The following is a 20,549-nucleotide window of genomic DNA, read 5'->3' as shown; positions in this document are numbered from 1 at the left end:
CATCAGGATCTGAATTGTCATTGTTACAGTGTTTTTGTGCACTTTGCCAGTGTGTTTTGGGGTTTTTTTTTTTCCTGTTATTATGGGTGTTGTACTTAATTTGTTTTATTAATCACTCTATTGTGTTACTTTGTTTACCTATGTTCCATAGGAACATTTCCTGGTTTTTGCCCAGGCAATGGACTGCTAAAGGAACATTTCCTAGCTTTGGCCAGGCTGCAGGGAGGAGAGTAGGCCCGTTGTTAGGGAAGCCTCCACCGTTGCTAGGGGAGGACGGGAAGGGGCGTGGCTCGGACGGTGACGTAACCGAAGGGGGCGGGGCTGAGCAGCTGCTCCAAACTCCTTACAATGGGAAATCAACAGAAGCGCTGCAAGGGAAGGAGAAGGAGGCGATCTTAAGGATCGGGGCAGGGAAGGGGGCGGCAGGGGGGCCCTGGCAGCTCTGATCTTGCCTAGGGGCCGAGTCCAGCTGCCTGGCTGCCTTCCCCGGCCTTGCTGCGAGCTCTCCGGGTGCCTAGTGCCCACTTTTCATTTGGGGGAGCGGGAGGCTTTGGTTGTCTCCCTGCAGGCGCTGGGAAGGATGTTCCGTGGTCCCCTGCTTCTGATGCTGCTGGCCCCCTGGCTAGTGGCCGCCTACAAGCCCATCATCGTCGTGCATGGGCTCTTCGATGGACCTTCCAACTTCAAGGACTTGCTGGGGTTCATCAACCAGGTGAGAGGGGGATGGGCAGGGAGGGAAAGAAGGGGGGGGGAGCATGTGGTTCCAGGCTCTTTGCCCCTTCCCCTCTCCCCACTCCAACCCTACTGAATTCTACATTCTTCTCTCCTTCCTCTCCCTCTCTTTGCTTCCCCCCCCCAGGTTTTTTCTTGGGGTGCCTCTCTTTCTTTCTGTGAAGAAAGAGGGTACCCCATCAAAACACACCTAGGCAAGAAAATCGGCACAGTGCTTTGGGACAGAGGGTCCCCTTCTTCAGGCTAATGCATGGTTCAGCCGCTGAGGGGCCTTCCTGCCCTCCCCCCCCTCTACATTCTCTCTCTCCCTTTCTTCCATGTTCACAGATCCTTCCCCCAGCCCCATAGTTTGGCCCTGGAAAGAAAAGCATTGCAGAATATAAAGGTCAGTTCCTGGGCTCTGCTGATGCTCAGGTCTCAGCTTGGATCAGATTACAGGTCTAGCTTATCTTTCTCTCTCCCTTTCTGGGTCTTTCTCTGATCCTCCTTTTTGTGGTCTCTGTCACTGTCTCTTCTTTCCGGCTCTGGGTCTCTCTTTGAGACTCATTGTCTCCTAGAGGCTGGAAACTTCCTGAGCTGGACACTTTGTACATGTATAATTTTGGTTTTCTTCCTCTATTGCAATGATTTCAGGTCGGCTGTTCTTAGCCACTGGGTGACTGTAGAATGTGTTGACTTTTTTCCTGTTGGTTTTGTTTTATCTTTCTTTCCCCCTCAGTCAAGCCAAAACGTAGTAAACAAAAACCAGAATTAAAATAATCTGTCTCCTTGTCTCTGCCCCCCCCCCCCAATCTTTCTTTCGTTGTTGCTCTGAATATCTGCATTTGGTTGTATGTGTCTTTTTCTGGGTTTGTCTCCCTTACCTTCAAATTTTGCTGAGGGAGTTCAGCAGATGGAGCAGCCGGTGCGGAAGGGAGTGGTATTTATAGACTGTATTTGTTTAGAAGTTTTAGGCTGCCTTCTTAGCCCTAAAGCAATGTACATCAAGAAAAAAAATAACGTATCGCATATACTTTTTCTTCCAGGAACAATTCCCAGAAAATACTTAGGGTCAGTATTCAAAAGCGGCATTTGCTAAACTGGACATTTGGAGGTACCGTCCAATTAATGCTTCTGACCAGCCTTATTGATCACATTGGCTTAATCTGGATAACATTGAGACAATGTGAGTAGAACTAGGACGGGTCCGATATTTGCAGTGCTTACTCTGCTATTCAGATATTGGGCTTTTGTAAGATATCCGATAAGTTATCCAGTTAGCAGACCGGATATTGGCACTCTCCAGACAGTAGTCTGCTATTGAGACAGACACGGGGGGAAGCCACTGCTTGATCGGTAGCATGGAATGTTGCTACTCTTTGGGGTTCCAGATTCTTGTTTCCTCTTTGAGATCTTGGAATGTTGCTACTCTTTGAGGTTCCGGATTCTTGTTTCCTCTTTGAGATCTTGGAATGTTGCTACTCTTTGAGGTTCCAGACTCTTGCCTCCTCTTTGAGATTCTGGAATGTTGCTACTCTTTGAGGTTCCGGACTCTTGCTTCCTCTTTGAGATTCTGGAATGTTGCTACTCTTTGGGGTTCCGGACTCTTGCCTCCTTTTAGATTCTGGAATGTTGCTACTCTTTGGGGTTCCGGACTCTTGCCTCCTCTTTGAGATTCTGGAATGTTGCTACTCTTTGGGGTTCCGGACTCTTGCCTCCTCTTTGAGATTCTGGAATGTTGCTACTCTTTGGGGTTCCGGACTCTTGCCTCCTCTTTGAGATTCTGGAATGTTGCTACTCTTTGGAGTTCCGTACTCTTGCTTCCTCTTTGAGATTCTGGAATGTTGCTACTCTTTGGGGTTCCGGACTCTTGCCTCCCCTTTGAGATTCTGGAATGTTGCTACTCTTTGGGATTCTAGACTCTTGCTTCCTCTTTGAGATTCTGGAATGTTGCTACTCTTTGGGGTTCTGGACTCTTGCCTCCTCTTTGAGATTCTGGAATGTTGCTAATCTTTGGGATTTTGCCAGGTACTAGTGACCTGGATTTGCCACCATGAAGATGGGCTACTGGGCAAAATGGACCATTGTTTTGACCGAGTGAGGCTATTCTTATGGTCTTATTTATCTTTTCCTAAGCGTCAAATGTTCCACCGCTCGTAGAATTCCTACGAGCGTCTGAGCAACGTTGGAGCATTTAGCGCTCCAAACTGAGGTAGAAACCGCTACTTTGGCTAAAAGATTAGTTTCAGAACAGAACGTCATAAAATTACAGGAGAGAGAGCAAACGCACAGAACTCGTACCTCATTAAACATTTGTATACAAATCAACTCAGCTACAAGCATGTCCCAAAAACAGAGGACCTCGAAGAAGCAGAATATACCGGTAATTATATTCTAAGATAGGCCAGGTAAAATAAAAGCGTGATTTTAATCCGGTTTTAAACTTGACAAAAGAATTTGCCGATCGAAGACGATTGGGTAATTAATTACGTAGAAACGGTACAGTGAAATAGAAAACATTTCTGAGTGTAGATCCTCAAAAGGCTTTAGATGGATTGGGTAAAACTAGCCTATGGTTGTTGAGAGATTATAGGTAATATGCAGGGATGTGTAGGATATTTAAGGCAATAAGAGCTCCTTTTATTAAACCATGGTAGAGGTTTCTACCGCAATCCAGTAGGAAGTCTGTGGCACAGTGATTAGAGTCTCAGCACCCTGAGGTTGTGGGTTAAATTCTCATGCTGCTCCTTAGAACCCTGGGTAAATCACTTAATCCCCCATTGCCCCAGGTAAATTAGATAGAGTGTGAGCCCACCAGGACAGACAGGGAAAAAGGCTTGAGAACCTGAATGTAAACCACTTAAAAGTTGTATGTAAATTCTCAAATAAATAACTGTTGCGAAGCTCATAGGAATTCAATGCGTTTTGGAGCAGTTACCTCGCTGGGCTGCTGTAGAAACCTCTACCAGGACTTGGTAAAACCGAGCATAAGATAGGTATAACTGTGTGACGTGCTTTCAGGCTTTATGACAGAATCTTAAAATTTCATGTGATCCTTAGGGGGCAGCCGGGGTTCATAGACAAAATCGCGTGAGACAACGGCACGCCGACAACTGAGCGCAAGGTTGACAGCGCGCCGAAGAAAAGCACTATTTTAAAGGGTTCCGACGGGGGTTGTTGGTGGGGAACCCCCCCCCTATTTTACTTAACAGACATCGCGCTGGCGTTGTGGGGGGTTTGGGAGGTTGTAGCCCCCCTCATTATACTTGAAACCGAACTTTTTGCCTGTTTTTTAGGGAAAAAGTTCAGTTTTAAGTATAATGTGGGGGGTTACAACCCCCCAAACCCCCCACAATGCCAGCGCAATGTCTGTTAAGTAAAGTGGGGGGGGGGTTTCCCCCCCACACCCCCCGTCGGAGCCCTTTAAAATAGTGCTTTTCTTCGGCGCGCCGTCAACCTTGCGCTCAGTTGTCGGCGCGCCGTTGTCTCGCGCGATTTAGTCCCGTCACCGGCAGCCGGTGAAGCTTACTAAATAACGGGGAGCTGCTATCTCATCGACGAGCGTGGCAAAGGACCCGGCGCTGCTGCGTTTTGCAGCGCCTGTAAACATTTTTAACTCGGATTTTGAATACACCGGAATAAATGATAGTGCAGCGGTCGAATTGCGAACTGAGGGAAGCGCGAAATAATGTGCGACGGACCTCAACGTGTCAATAGCTGCGCCCAGATCTGAGTTTGCGAAGTGCAAATAAAACCCCGCTTTATTCAAAGCCCTCTTTTACCAAGGTGCACTGATTGATTTTAACGTACGCTAACGCATGCATGTTAGTCTATGAAAGCGTTCGCGTTTTGCATGCGCGTGCTAATTCGATTGGCGCACCTTAGTAGAAGAGAGGGTAAGTTTCCTTAAACTATTACACAACAAGCTTCCTGCATGGTGTTTTTCTCTAAGAATACAAACGTAGAAATATGACGGCAGATAAAGGCCAAATGGCCCGTCCAGTCTGCCCACCCCGCAGTAGCCGTTATCTCTTCCTCTCTCTTAAGAGATCCCACGTGCCTATCCCAGGCTTTCTTGAAATCAAACACAGTCTCTGTCTCCACCACCTCATTTCAGGCCGCTAAATTGAATATATGGCTTGGAAAAATTATGTTTCTTCCTATTTTGAGTTTAGAAAACTGTTCTCAGTATCAGCGCCTCAACTTTGGAACTCTTTACCTTTACATTTAAGAGAAATAAATAACTTAAACGACTTTAAAAAGAATTTAAAATGCTTTTTATTCAAGGATGCTTTTAACGTTTAGTTTTAGAATTAATTATGAGCTCCTCTTACATGTAACTATTTTTTTTTTTACATCATTTATAAACTTTTTAGCCTTATATTATGGCTTAATGTATAAATAGTTAATTTTTTATAATATTTTATTTTATTTACTATGTTAGTAAATTTTAGTATAAATTTGTTAATTTTATAATATTTCATGTTACCTACTATTTTAGTATTATGTCTATTCATACACTGTACCTCACTTAGATATATTTTTAATTAAGCGATTAATCAAATATAAATAAAACTTGAAACTTGAAACTTGTTAAAGGCAAAACTATTCGATAGGTTGATATCTTAATGCTTCCTGTTTTAACTTAATAAGTTTTCTTATTTTAATCTGATGTATTTTATCTGGTTTTGTATTTTTATCTGCATTGTATGTATAAGCTCTAACTTCTGTGAACCGCCTTGAACTTTCCCAGTATGGCGGTATACAAGAATAAATGATTATTATTATTATTATTTAACCACTGAGATCTGATGAGAGAAAGTTCATTTTGAATCCAATCGTACTCCAAGATGTTGATAATGCTGGGTTTTACTAAATGGTGCTAGAAGTTTTTAGCGCGGGCTGGTGAGGTAAATGCTTTGATGCTGTGAGCATCGGAGCGTTTATTTTGCTGGCTCGCACTGAAAGCCTCAAGCGCTGTTTAGTAAAAGGAGCTCTCCATTTGTCCACTGGGGTAACTAATACATCGAAAAGTTGAAAAGAGAAAGTGAAAGAAGATGCTGGTCCTGTAAGCTGGCATGCTGTTGTTTTCTCAGGGTTCAAGAATAAGAACATAAGAGTCGCCGTACTGGGACAGACCAAATGTTTCAAACCCAGGTCACAAGCGCCTGGCAAGATTTTAGGCTGCTTATCCGAGGACTAAGCAGTGGATTTCTCCAAGTACATCTCAATAATGGCGTATGGACTTTTCTTTTAGGAAATTAGCCAAACTTTTTTAAACCCTGCTAAGCTAACTGCTTTCACCAAATTCTCAGGCAGTGAATTCTAAAGTTTAATTCCGCATTGAACGAAGAAATATTTTCTCCAGCTTGTTTTAAATCTACTACTTAGTAGCTTCATTGCATGCCTCCTAGTCCTAGTATTTCTGGAAAAAGTAAACAAGTGATTGACATCTACCCTTTCCACTCCACTCAGTATTTTATAGACCTCTATCAAATCACCTCTGCCCCATCTCTTCTCCAAGCTGAAGATCCCTCGCCATTTTAGCCTTTCCTCACAGAGATCTCGTCCCATCCCTTTTATAATTTTCATCACCCTTCTCTGTGGTAATTGGTGGGCCTTATGGTTATCATATGGCTCCAGAAAAAGGAGGACGGATTAAGACATTTGAGTTTTACTTTCATTGAAATCTATGGAAATAAGGAGGACAGACTGAGACATCTGGGGTTAATTCCATTGAAAGCTATGGAAGTAAAACCTGGATGTCTCAATCCGTACTCCTTTTTCTGGAGCCATATGGTAACCCTAGGTCAGTGAATGAACTTTTCTGGACAACTCTGTAATGGTGATAGATCAGGTTTGTCAGAAGAACATAAGAATAGCCTTACTGGGTCAGACCAATGGTCCATCAAGCCCAGTATCCGGTCTTCGTGGAGGGCAATCCAAGTCACAAATATCTGGCTAAAACCCAGATAGTAGCAGCATTCCATGCTACCGTCCCTGTGGACTGTGGACTTTTCCTCCAGGAACGTTGCCAACTTTTTTTAAAAACCAGCTACATTAACTGCTCTTACCACATCCTCTGGCAACACGTTCCAAACCTTAACTATTCTCTGAGTGAAAAAATATTTCTCCTAATGAAGTGATAGGACTAAGAAACAAACAATACAGGAGAAAATATCGATCCTTGTGGAACACCACCTGAAAGGGGATAACTGGCGGCAGAATCTGTGGACGTGATGACCTGAAACAGTTTACCCTAGAGCAGAGGTAGGCAATTCCGGTCCTCGAGAGCCGGAGCCAAGTCAGGTTTTCAGGATATCCACAATAAATACGCATGCGATAGATTTGCATCTCAAGGAGGCAGTGCATGCAAATCCATTTCATACATATTCATTGTGGATATCCTGAAAACCTGACCTGGCTCTGGCTCTCGAGGACCGGAATTGCCTACCCCTGACCTAGAGAAATGGTGTGATCAAGTGCATCGAAGACAGTGGAAAGATATAGCGTCGTTGACTGTCAGTATCCAGATACTGTCGATATTCAACCTACCATCTGGTTAGTAGACTGTAAATCAGGGGTCTCCAAAGTCCCTCCTCGAGGGCCGAATCCAGTCAGGTTTTCGGAATTTCCCCAATGAATATGCATGAGATCTATGTGCATGTACTGCTTTCAATGCAAATTCATTGGGGAAATCCCGAAAACCTGACTGGATTCGGCCCTCGAGGAGGGACTTTGGAGACCCCTGCTGTAAATTGACGCCCTCAGGATACATATTGGCACTGAGTCTCTTCCTTATCTATGTAGCACCAATATTCAATCTACTATCCAGATATGGAGACAGATACACAACAATCTTAAGTGATCTGGATAAGATTGCTTTGTCTGGAATATCTGGATATTTCTTGACTGCCAACACTAAACAAATGTTTTCAGAGTAGAGGGTTGCGCGGGGACAGAAATCCCACCCGTCCCCACCAGGATCCTCTCCATCCCCACCCGTCCCCGCCAGGATCCTCTCCATCCCCACCCGTCCCCGTCAGGATCCTCTCCGTCCCCGTCAGGATCCTCTCCATCCCCACCCGTCCCCGCCAGGATCTTCTCCGTCCCCACCCGTCCCCGCCAGGATCCTCTCCGTCCCCACCCAACCAGGACAAAGGAAGTCATCTTGCCGCTGTATCGTGCGATGGTGCGCCCACATCTGGAGTACTGTGTCCAGTATTGGTCGCCGTACCTCAGAAAGGACATGGCGATACTTGAGAGGGTTCAGAGAAGAGCGCCGAAAATGATAAAAGGTATGGAAAACCTTTCATACGCAGACAGGTTGGAGAGGCTGGGGCTCTTCTCCCTGGAAAAGCGGAGACTCAGAGGAGACATGATAATAATAATAATAACAACTTTATTTTTGTATACCGCCATACCCCGAAGAGTTCTAGGCGGTTCAAATTGGTTAGACAGAGATTACAAGTGGTTACATATCAAATTGATCATAGAGTAGCAAACAACATGGAGATAGTAATTACAAGTGGTTACATATCAAATTGATCATAGAGTAGCAAACAACATGGAGATAGTAATTACAAGTGGTTACATATCAAATTGATCATAGAGTAGCAAACAACATGGAGATAGTAATTACAAGTGGTTACATATCAAATTGATCGTAGGGTTGTGAACAGCAAGGAGAGAAGAAGAGGGGAGGGATGATAGAGACTTTCAAGATCTTGAAGGGTAACATAGAAACATAGAAACATTGAAAAAGACGGCAGATAAGGGCCGCAGCACATCTAGTCTGCCCACCCCAATGACCCTCCCCTATTTAACTCTGTGCAGAGATCCCACGTGACGATCCCATTTCTTCTTAAAATCAGGCACGCTGAGGGTAAAAAGGGACAGATTCTTCAGCCTAGTGGGAAGCACAAGAACAAGGGGGCACTCGGGGAAATTGAAAGAGGACAGGTTTAGAACCAATGCTAGGAAGTTCTTTTTCACTCAGAGGGTGGTGGACACCTGGAATGCGCTTCCGGAGGCTGTGATAGGACAGAGTACACTACGGGGTTTCAAAGAAGGATTGGATAAATTCCTGAAGGACACGGGGATTGAGGGATACAGATAGAAGTAGAGAAAGGTTATGAAGGGTACAGACAGAGGGATAAGGGGGGACCACCTTACAGGTCATAGACCTGATGGGCCGCCGCGGTGAGCGGACTGCTGGGCGCGATGGACCCAGCAGAGACAACTTCTTATGTTCTTATCCTCGCAAGGAATTACCTCCATCCCCGCCCGTCCCCATAAAAACAGCAATTACTTCTGACAGGATCATCAATTCCACAGATTTCCTTGTGGAATCTCTTTGGTGGAACCCTTTTTTTTTTTTCTGTTAGGTAATTAACTTATAAACCCCCTCTTTTACTAAGGCTGACGTGTCCGTTATATTATATGGACGAACCCTGCTTCCAAAGCCTTCCATCCCCGTGAGAGTCCTGTTGGCTAGAGGGGGGGGGGGGTCCCCGTGGGAGTCCCGTTGGCTAGAGGGGGGGTCCCCGTGGGAGTCCCGTGGGCCAGAGGGGGGTCCCTGTGGGAGTCCCGTGGGTTAGGGGGGATTCCCGCGGGACCCCCGGGATTCCCGCGATCCCCGTTCCCGTGCAGACCTCTATTTCAGAGGAGGTTGTAAAAATGTGTAACTATAGAAAAACCTGCTCCGTGTCTCCCAATCAACACATCTGCGGTGTGTTTTAGGGTGCATAAGATTGTGGGATAAACCCTGGTGGACACTCAATGTTTATTTCATGAGTTTCCCCGTAACTGATTCTGTCTACTTAGCATAAGTAAAACGTTACACAGCCACACTTTTATAATCATATGGTGTTGGATTTTTTTTTTAAGCGTTTTTTTTGTGTTGATTGGGAGACACGGAGCAATTATTTCTTGACTGCCTCATCTGGCGTTCGGGTTGAAATATTTTATCAGTTTAAAATACAGTATACCTCTCCCCTTATAACACCCCCAAAAAACAATACAATTAGAAGTCCAGTGAATGAAAGATGCAAACCTAAACTATCCCCTCTCTTCTACGAAACTGCGCCAGCAGTTTCTAGCGCGGGGAGCCGCGCCCAATGGCCTGCGCTGCTCCCGACGCTCAGAGGAACTCAATGAGCGCCAAGAGCAGCGCGGGCCATTCAGCGCGGCTCTCTGTGCTCTCTCTGCGCTAAAAACCGCTATCGCGGTTTCGTAGAAGAGGGGGTAAGACTCGGTTAACAAACAGTCACGTGTCTAAAGGAGCCCAAACCTTCCTGAACTGAGTAATTGCACTTTTTTTTTTTTCAAGCAGTGACCTCCTCATATTTCCTTGTAAGGCAAACCCCAGCCTGCCAAGCGGCCACCGACAAAGCAGCGTTATCGTTCCATGCAGATAAGATGTGTTGAATTACCAAAACCACGAGTGCATCAAACAGTCTTGCCTGCTTTTTTTTTTTTTTTTTTTTTAACAGAGCAAAGAAGGCAAAGCCACTGATCATAATATAATTTATTTTAGAAGTAAGTTCGGAGCTGCTCTGGTCCTGTCTCAGAGAGGTTGGGCTCCGGTTTGAGGCGCCCATCTTTAAATGTACCGATCCCCACCCCCCACCCCTTTCCTTATGAAAAGAGATTTTATTTAGCGACTTTAGGAGATATATATTTTTTAATATTGCAGAAAATACGAGCGATTCCGGCATTTCTTAAAGTTTGATAATAATACCCTCCTTTTCTCTCTCTCATTGTCCTCCCTCTACCTCACAGACGCACCCCGGCACGAACGTGACAGTCATCGACCTCTTTGATCACCAGAAGAGTCTGAAGCCACTGTGGGAACAGGTGAAGGGCTTTGGGGAGGCCATATACCCCATCATGCAAAATGCAGCAGACGGGGTGCACCTACTCTGCTATTCCCAAGGTAAGGAGAACTTGGGGCAAGGGGGAACCTCACCCCTTCCTCCTCACAAGCAAACACATCCCTCGGGGCAATTTCTCCAAATAGGTTAATTTAGTGCACTCTGTGACAGGATTTGAACCTCCCTCTTAAGCCAGGCCATGTGAAGTATAATCTCAGTCTCTCCAGTCTACTGGTATCCCCACTCCCTTCCCCTGTGTTTCCAAGCCTGATCCCCCTGCAGTCACAGCAGGGGTAAAGCCTTCCCAGCATGCACCAAAAGGTCTGCTTCCTTCTTCTCTAGGGTCTGCTGTGCTCTGTCTCATCACTGATTCTCTTCTTTCAGCCTTAAGACCATAAGAGCTGCCATACTGGGACAGATCGCGGGTCCGTCAAGCCCAGTATCCTGTTTCCAACATTGGCCAATCCAGGTCCCGAATACCTGACAGAAACCCAAAGAGTAGCAACATTCCAGAGTTGAGATTGTGATGTCACAATGCCTCATTCCACCAATGCCTAAGAGCCAACCTCATGAGTGAGTGGCTTGATTGTCCTAGACTTGGCTCACATAAAAACATAAAGAGTTTCCATACTGGGACAGAGCAAAGGTCCATCAAGCCCAGTATCTTATTTCAAACAATGTCCAACCGAGGTCACAAGTATCTGGCAAGGAGTAAACCAGATTTTATGCTGCCTATCCTAGGAATTTCTCTGTCCATCTTAATAATGGCTTATGGACTTCTGTTTTAGGAAACTATCCAAACCTTTTTTTTTAAACCCTGCTAAGCTAACTGCTTTCCACCACATTCTCTGACAACGAATTCCAGAGTTTAATTGCATGTTGAGCAAAGAAATATTTTCTCTGGTTTGTTTTAAATCTTCTACTGAGTCGTATGCCCCCTAGTCCTAGTATTTTTGGATAAAGTAAACAAGCCCAGATATCTCTTGAATTGGCAGGCCTTTAATGTCAGCTTGATAGATTCTTTGGGTTTTTTTTTTACACTTGGTGTGATTAAGATCTGACCTGACTCCTCGGGGAAGGTGCCTGACAACAAAAGAGAAGAGAGCCAATCGTATAACCTGGCTTTGAAGGTGACTGGGGCAGCTTTCATGATGTTTGGAGGGCAACAGTCTAATCTGCAGTATGAATCGACGTATTTCGAGTAGAATTTGCAGAATTGTTGCCAGGTGGGGATAGAAAATTTGTTCCAGGACATGTCTACCCGGGGTTCGACAGTGTGTTGAGCCACTGGGTAGTTTAGGTGGTTGTGTGTAGAGACTGGTAGATTGGATCTTAGGATGTTGATTTTGTTGTTGAAGAAGACAGCCAGGGCATCAGCCGATGGTGGGGAGTCAGTGGTAGGGCGGGAGAAGGACTGTATGTCATAGAGATTGTTAACTAATTTAAAGAGGTTTCTAATGTTGGACTTTTCCTCTCTCTGTTAAATTCTAGCTCACGTTTGCGGTCTAACACCAGCTCTGGCAGGATACACATTTCAAATCTGACATATTGTAATCACAAAAGGGAAAATATAATTAGTTTTTCTACCTTTTGTTATCTGGTCATTCAAATCTTGTTGGTCCCAGGCTCTGGTTGTCTTCTGATAACTTGCTTGCCAGGGTCTCCTTCTTTCTTCTTTCTCCGTGCTAACCATCCATCTGCCATCTCTGTCCTCCCCTTCCGTTTCCCTTCCCTCCCCCGGATGTCTGGCATATTTCCTTTTTTTTGTCTCCCTCCACAGATCCACCTTTTCTTAACTACCCTTTCATCCATCAGCTCTCCCTCCTTCCCCACCACCCTAGGGTCCACCATCTCTCCCTTTATTTTCCCAACTACCCTCCTAACCAGTATCTCTATCCCCCCCCTCCACACCATCCCTTGTGTCCAACTTCTCTCCCTTTCTGTTCCTTCCCTCCCTAAAACCCATGTCCATCATCTCTCTCTCTCTCCTCTATTTTCAGACCCATTATTTCTTCCCACCCAAAGTCCGGCATATGCACGTCTCTTTGAACCCCTCCCCCTTCCCTCCGTGTACTTCTACACCAGGGCATCCCCTCCCCTTAAGGCCTGTCCCCCCCTTAAAGAGTCCATTTTTTGCGCATAAAAATTAGTGCGTTTTGTAGTCATTAGTTTTTTTGTATTCTTTTAGTTTGAGTCTCCAGTTTGCTCTCTCTTTGCTCTCTCCTGATTTCAGCCATTGTCTTTCAAGTTTATACAGTTCTCGTTTCACTGATCTTAGCTCGGCATCAAACCAGCCATCCAGGCTTTTGTTTCTTGTTTTTCTTAATTTGTAGGGGGCCATTGTGTTTAGTATCTGTGTGCTCGTATTGGTCCAGAGGGAATCGGAGTTTGCGGTGGAAGTAATATCGTAGTGAGCCCAGAATTCCACTGGATTCACCAAACCTCTTGTGGCTATCATTTTCCCTATTCCTTTTTTTCTCCTTGGGTTTGGTTGGGGAGTGTCTGTCTTGCCAGCTAAGTTGGAGGTTGCATAATCGGTGGTCCGACCATAAAGAATCAGTCTAGGTGGGTTGATGCCAGTGTATTTTGGGTTGGGCTGGCTCTTTGGAAGAAAAGGTAACTAGGTCTAGCTCGGTGGTCTCAAACCTGCGGCCCGGGGGCCACATGCGGCCCGCCAGGTACTATTTTGAGGCCCTCGGTATGTTTATCATAATCACAAAAGTAAACTAAAACATTTTCTTGATCATATGTCTCTAGCTATAAATTACAATACAGTATTATTATTAAGACTTAGCCAAAAGGAAACATTTATAAACTATAAAGAGTTTTACCTCATGCAAAATTGTCATTTCTTTACTAAGACATTAACTATTTTTTCTGAGGCCCTTCAAGTATCTACAAATCCAAAATGTGGCCCTCCAAAGGGTTTGAGTTGGAGACCACTGGTCTAGCTGGTGACCTTTTTGGTGGGTCTTTTCTGTGGGTGGCTTAAGGAAGTCTAGGGAAGAAATGAACGTTAGTAGTTCTTTGGTGTCACCCTGCTCTGCCTGTTCCAGGCGGATGTTCAGGTCACCAGCCAGTAGGTTGTAGGGACCTGCAATTGAGTTAGTAAGGAGGAATTCAAAGAAGGTGTCCTTAGCAGAGGACCATTTCCTGGGGAGAATGTAGAATAGCGTTATAATTAAGTCATCTTCTAATTGGTCTGACCAGAGTTTACAAGTAAGGATTTCGAGGTTCGTTGAGGAGTTTGAAGCTAGGGTGGCGGATTCAAATGAGTCTAAATATGAGGGCTAATCCTCCCCCTCTTCCCTTGCTTCTGGGTTGAGAAATGATTTTGAACCCCTGTGTTTTTATATATAATTAATTGATGTTTCTTTAGAAGCTATTTTTCTGTGGTTTCAGTATTTTCGGATATGATGTAATCAAAAATTTTTTTATCATGGTTTCTAAGAACAGCTATTTCACTGTTTTCATGTTTAGTTGATGTATCATTTATGAATGTGTTTTAGAGATATTTTATATGGAATGTTTTTTTTTCTATGAATCATTTGTTTGTCTTCTTTCTCCTCTTTCTGGTGTTCATGGAATTTTCTCTGTATATTTAACTCAATTTGTCCTTTGAGACATTTTATTTTATTTTATCTTCTTTATCATTCCGTATTCATGGTTGATTAATATATGTGTTTATGATTGTAGACTCCTGATGCAGGCCGTTAGACTGAAACATGCACATGTTGAATCGATGTTTTATTGGAAAACTAGTCTTTAAGCCCGTTACATTAACGGGTGCTAGAATAGATGTGTCTGTCTGTCTGTGTTTCTTTATCTCTCTCTCCTTGGCCGCTGTCTGTATCCTTCTGTCTTCCCCCCCCCCCCCCCCGAGAAAAGCTGTCTGCCCCCAGCACACACCTCCCCCCCAAAGCAGCCCCCTTTCCCTCTCCCTAACTGTCTCTCCATGGCCCTCTTCTGTCTTCCTCCCAGAGCAAAGAGGTCTGTCCCCAGCACACCTCCCCCCAAAGCAGCCCCCTTTCCCTCTCCCTATCTCTCCATGGCCACTTCTTTCTCCCCCCAGCACACCCCTCCCCCCAAAGCAGCCCCCTTTCCCTCTCCCTATCTCTCCATGGCCACTTCTGTCTCCCCCCAGCACACCCCTCCCCCCCAAAGCAGCCCCCTTTCCCTCTCCCTGTCTCTCCATGGCCCCTTCTGTCTTCCCCCCAGAGCAAAGCTGTTTGCCCCAAGCACACCCCTCTCCCCAAAGCAGCCCCCTTTCCCTCTCCCTGTCGCTCCAGGGCCCCTTCTGTCTTCCCCCCCCAGAGCAAAGCTGTCTGTCCCCAGCACACCTCTTCCCCAAAGCAGCCTCCTTTCCCTCTCCCTATCCATGGCCCCTTCTGTCTCCCCCAGCACACCCCTCCCCCTAAAGCAGCCCCCTTTCCCTCTCCCCCTTCCTCCCAGTATTGATCCCCTTCTTACCCTCCCTCCATCCCGGCGTCTTCTGGCCTGCTCCTCTTCAAAGCAGCCTGCGATTGTGGTGGCCGGCTTTAGCGAACCTAGCAGGCCGCTCTCCAACTCGGTAACACGTTCCCTCTGACGCGATCCCGTGTGTCAGAGGGAGCATGCTACTGAGGTTGGAGAGCGGCCTGCGAGGTTCTTTAAAGCCGGCCTCGATCGCAGGCTGCTCTGAAGAGGAGGATCAGCAGCGGCGAGTGAGGGCGGGAGGTGACACGGCGAGGACGCGGGCAGGGAGAGAGCACAGTCGCGTGCCTTCAGCCACCGCACGCGCCTCCAGCCCCTACAAGCGCCGTGAGGTGTCAAATAGAATACTGCCACAGAAGCACACCTCACGGCGCCAGGAATCATGAATTTTCAAGAGCGCATGCGCGCTCTAGGGTTTTCTTATTATAGATAAAGGAAGATTGTTTTTGAAATATCTGGAGTTCACCAGTCTTTTGTTTGGACTTTTCCACTCCTTCGTGCCCACGTCGTGTTTGTGGATTTGATTCTCCTGTGTTACTCTGTCTAAGGAAAACTGTGACATCAAATCCAAATAAATAAATAGATAAATTAAATCTTTTTTTTCTCTCTCTCTCTGTTCTCTGTTCTCCCTTTTCAGTTCCTGTTTTCCCTCCTGCTTGAGCCCCATCCCATCTTTTGAGGTTTAACCCAACTTTCCAAATGATGTTCAAAGTGGCCTACAGCTGTGTTAGAATTTAGGTACGAGAAGTACCTGCCCTGAGAGCTCAGAAACTAAAACCACAAGAGGAAAAAAAACTGATCTGCGGAAGGTCATGAGGAGAGATGGTGGAGGAAGTGGGATTTGAAGTCCAGTGTGGCTTGTTCTTGTTTTTCCGCTCTGTGCTGAGCAGTTTCACAACTGAAAGTGCTGTAGTTCTGCTCCTGGCATGACTACGGTAATCTCAAAATATCCTGGCCGGAGAACATATCCCCTTTTCTCAGCTCAGAGGATGAGAGGTGTCTGACTGGGCTAGAGAATGGCATAGGAACAAATTTGTCCCCGTCCCCAAGCGCTCTGCCCCATTCCTGCAAGCTCTGTCCTTATCTGAAAAAGCCTCATAAGAATATAAGCTGTGCCTCTGCTGGGTCAGACCTGAGGTCCATCATGCCCAGCAGTCTGCCCATCAGGTCCAGGACTTGTATACGAGCCCTCTATCTATACCCTTCTATCCCCGTTTCCTTCAGAAAATTGTCCAATCCCTTCTTGAAATCCAATACCGTCCGCTCACACGGCGGCCCATCAGGTCCAGGACCTGTATACTAGCCTCAGGTTATTATGCTATTGTACAGATCCATGGTGAGACCCCATCTGGAATACTGGAGGCCGCATTATCAAAAGAATGTGCGGAGAGTCGAGTCGGTTCAGCGAATGGCCACCAGAATGGCTTCAGGACTCAAGGATCTCCCGTATGAGGAACGGCTGGATAAGTTGCAGCTATACTCACTTGAAGAACGCAGAGAGAGGGGAGACATGATCGAGACGTTCAAATATGTCACGGGCCGTATCGAGGTGGAAGAGGATCTCTTTTTTCTTAAAGGACCCACGGCGATAAGAGGGCATCCGTGGACAATCAGGGGTGGTAAATTTCATGGCGATACCAGAAAATATTTCTTCACCGAAAGGGTGGTTGACCGCTGAAATGATCTTCCACAACAGGTAATTGAGGCCAGCAGCGTGCCAGATTTTAAGGAAAGATGGGATTGGCATGTGGGATCTGTTCAAGGAGGTAGTTAGGGGGTGGGCCATTAGGGTGGGCAGACTGGATGGGCCGTGGCCCTATTCTGCCGTCATGTTCTATGTTTCTATTTGGCATGTGGGATCTCTTCATGGAGGTAGTTAGGGGGTGGGCCATTAGGGTGGGCAGACTGGATGGGCCGTGGCCCTTTTCTGCCGTCATGTTCTATGTTTCTATTTGGCATGTCGGATCTCTTCATGGAGGTAGTTAGGGGGTGGGCCATTAGTGTGGGCAGACTAGATGGACCGTGGCCCTTTTCTGCCGTCATTTTCTATGTTTCTATGTTTCTATCTATACCCTTCTATCCCCTTTTCCTTCAGAAAATTGTCCAATCCCTTCTTGAACTCTAATACCGTACCCTGTCCTATCACTCCCTCTGAAAGCACGTTCCAGATGTCCACCACCCGTTGGGTGAAGAAGAACTTCCGTGCATTGGTTCTGAATCTGTCCCCTTTTAATTTTTCAGAATGCCTCGAACTGAGAGGAAATAATTCTCAAAACCCGCGTCCTGATTGCAGGCAGCGGTAGGCGTCCTGGCGGCCAATCAGGTCGCATCCCTACGTTCCTCTGTGGGCCTGCAAAATGCAATTCTCTTTAAGATGCCAATGCGTAATTGGCATGGGATCTGTGGCCGCCTCGTAGGCATCCGCCAAGATCGGCATCCTATGGAAAATCAGGCCCTAAATTTATAAGCGCAACATTTTAAGCTCCTAAATTAAGATGAATTTCCAGCTGAAAACTTAGGTTCTTAAGTTTGACTGAAAATAGGGCACAAATTTAAAAGTGTAAAGTTTAAGGAGCTCAGCCAGAAAGGACAGTAACAGGAATGATTCCTAGAGTTTGGCGCAGGACCTTGTTGCCCCTGCTCTGGTGGTAGGAGGTGACAGATTTTGCTGCTCCAATAGCTGGTTTCCTGCTCAGTCTTTTGTAGAAAGTCTGATTTTTCTCTCCAATGTCTTTGGAGTCTGCTCAGTGCTGGAGGAAACTCATGTCTGTTCCTTCTTCTCTGGTATTGCGCTGTGTGCTCAAATTTTCCAATTCAGTTTTTTGGGGAGCTGTCTCCTTGTAACTGTGACTCTGGGGCTGCTGTTTACATGAGGCAGTATCGGAGCCCCGTGACACATGGAGACCCGCAGAGCAGCTGATCCAGCGTTACCAAATGTGGAACAGAGAAATCTAGAATCCATCCGGTCTCTGTTACCTCCTGGTGCCGTGCCATAGGCCTCGTGGATCTCTGCCTTTTCCCTCGTGGATCTCTTCCTTTCACTCTCTGCGTTCCCCCCCCCCCCCCTGCCAATCCTAGGCTTCCTCAAATTCTGTCACACTTCACAGCGATCAAATATTTCCTTGTGTTAATCTGGAGTTTTCGTATCTCAGTTTGAAGCCTTTTCCCTCCCCCGAGAGAGGTTTTCATCTGGTGCGTTTTGAGACTGTTGAGTTATTTGTAAGTCACGCTTAGACCAAGATGATAAAGGGGATGGAACTCCTCTCGTATGAGGAAAGACTAAAACGGTTGGGGTTCTTCAGCTTGGAAAAGAGACTGCTGAGGGGAGATAAGATTAAAGTCTACAAAATTTTTCACTCCGTCAAAAATTACAAAGACACTCGATGAAAAATTACAAATTACACTCGATGAAGTTACAGGGAAATACTTGTAAAACCAATAGGAGGAAATTTTTTTCACTCAGAGAATAGTTAAGCTCCGGAACGCATTGCCAGAGGTTGTGGTAAGAGTGGATAGCATAGCTGGTTTTATCAAAGGTTTGAACAAATTCCTGGAGGAAAAGTCCCTAGTCTGTTATTGAGAAAGGCATGGGGGAAAGCCACTGCTTGCCCTGAATCGGTAGCATGGAATATTGCTACACCTTGGGTTTTGGCCAGGTACTAGTGACCTGGATTGGCCCCTGTGAGAATGGACTACTGGGCTTGATGGACCATGGGTCTGACCCAAGTATAGTTAGGCTATTCTTATGATTTACATGCTCGAGTCTCATCTCCTGTGGCTGCGGTGCACTGAGGTGTTTTGGTAGCCCTTCTCCGGACTGCCTTGAGTCTGTCTAAACCAGGGGTGTCAAAGTCCCTCCTCGAAGGCCGCAATCCAGTCGGGTTTTCAGGATTTCCCTAATGAATATGCATGAGATCTATTTGCATGCACTGCTTTCATTGTATGCTAATAGATTTCAAGCATATTCATTGGGGAAATCCTGAAAACCCGACTGGATTGCGGCCCTCGAAGAGGGACTTTGACACCCCTGGACTAAATCCTTTGAACTGTGCGGCCTCTAGAGCTGTGTAGAGTACTCCAGATGGGGTCTTGTACAGGACTGATGTTTTCTCCCTGATCCTGCTGGTCATACCGCACTGTATGCACCTCTCTGGCACTGGCTGCTGCTTTATTCAACCTTGAACCAACGAGTTATCAGACTCCTACTGCCCTGGGATCTCTCTCATGTAAATATCTCGCTCCTCATCGTGCAACGCCTACTTGAAATTTCTGTATCTCGGAAACAGGACTTTGCACTTATTTTTTCCACATTTCAGTCTTAGCTGCCAGACATGTTTGCTGTTCTCAGGTGTTATTAGGGTAAGCAAACATAACCCCATATAACAGTTTGTTATTGTGTAGGTATTGAGATCACAGTAAACAATTGTCAAGCAGTCACTTTGGTCTCTTCCAGTCATTACCGGACACTTCCGAATACTCAGGTCACCTCTGGTACCTTGGTCCCCGCGGACCTTCTGGTCACCGGTTAATTCAGGTTTGAGCTTACTTGGGGTTAGGCGGGTGCCAACATGCATCCCCCAAGAGTTGCTCTTAGGAGCTCCTGTTTCTCTCGGGGTGAGATCTTCAAAAATGCAAATGTGCTTGCTTTGCTTGGCCTGCTGGGAAGAGCCTGTACCCAACAGGTTTTAGCATAGGGCTTCTTCATGCAGTTTTCTCTCAGAGGTGATTGGGGTGATAGCGACTCTACCCCATCACATTCCTCCAAACCCCTCCCCCCCCCCCAACTCAAGCACTGAGGTCCTTCAGGGCTACTTCTCTGGACAGGTAGACTGCACCGCTATGATTCTTCCCTGCACGGTGTTCCCCATACTTCCACAGTCCTTCGTCAGGTTGGGCAAAAGGGCAATTTTCCCTACTCTGGTCGTTTAACTCGCACAATTAATATTTCTGATAGGAGAGACATGGGGGAAGCCACTGCTTGCCCTGTATCGGTAGCATGGAATATTGCTACACCTTGGGTTTTGGCCAGGTACTAGTGACCTGGATTGGCCACCGTGAGAACGGGCTACTGGGATCGATGGACCATTGGTCTGACCCAGTAAGGTAATTCTTATCTTATCTTGTTAGGAGACTGCTTTTGTTTGTCTCTGTGGCTGACTCTTCTTCCTATTTAGGGCTTTTGTTGAACTTCTCTGCGGTTTCTGCCAAGGAGAAGCTCGTGCAGCAGATTTTTATTATTTTCTTTCTTCAGGCCAGAGGAGGGTGTTTTGGTACTTGAGCTCTGGTTTGGAGGACTATTATCTTTCTGACCCTTCCCCAGTTCCTGAGTTCCTGATGGGTTTTTCTTACCCTTTCCTTGAGGCTACTTGATTTAGACATCTCTTGTGAAAGAGCATTTCTTGAGCAGGCAATCCCTTTTAACGTACCCCTCTTCCTCACACTGAGGAGCTTGGATTGGGCCTGACCCCTAAGGGTTTTCCTTTCCCTTTT

At 46.1% G+C, this 20,549-nt stretch overlaps 1 protein-coding gene across 2 annotated transcripts in view; it reads left to right on the top strand.

Moving 5' to 3' along the window:
* Positions 1-346: 346 nt before the first annotated feature.
* Positions 347-20,549, top strand: part of PPT2 (palmitoyl-protein thioesterase 2) — a 31,817-nt gene continuing 11,614 nt past the window's right edge. For both annotated transcript variants that reach the window (XM_033916195.1, XM_033916194.1), the window contains exons 1-2: positions 347-712; positions 10,495-10,648. In XM_033916195.1, coding sequence (XP_033772086.1) covers positions 581-712; positions 10,495-10,648 — 286 coding nt within the window. In that variant the 5' untranslated portion in view covers positions 347-580. The remainder of the gene's footprint in view (positions 713-10,494; positions 10,649-20,549) is intronic.

This window comes from Geotrypetes seraphini, chromosome 12, assembly GCF_902459505.1.
Source record: "Geotrypetes seraphini chromosome 12, aGeoSer1.1, whole genome shotgun sequence".
Taxonomy (NCBI): domain Eukaryota; kingdom Metazoa; phylum Chordata; class Amphibia; order Gymnophiona; family Dermophiidae; genus Geotrypetes; species Geotrypetes seraphini.
The sequence above is the reverse complement of the archived record's forward strand: the minus strand, read 5'-3'. Positions and strand labels throughout refer to the sequence as shown.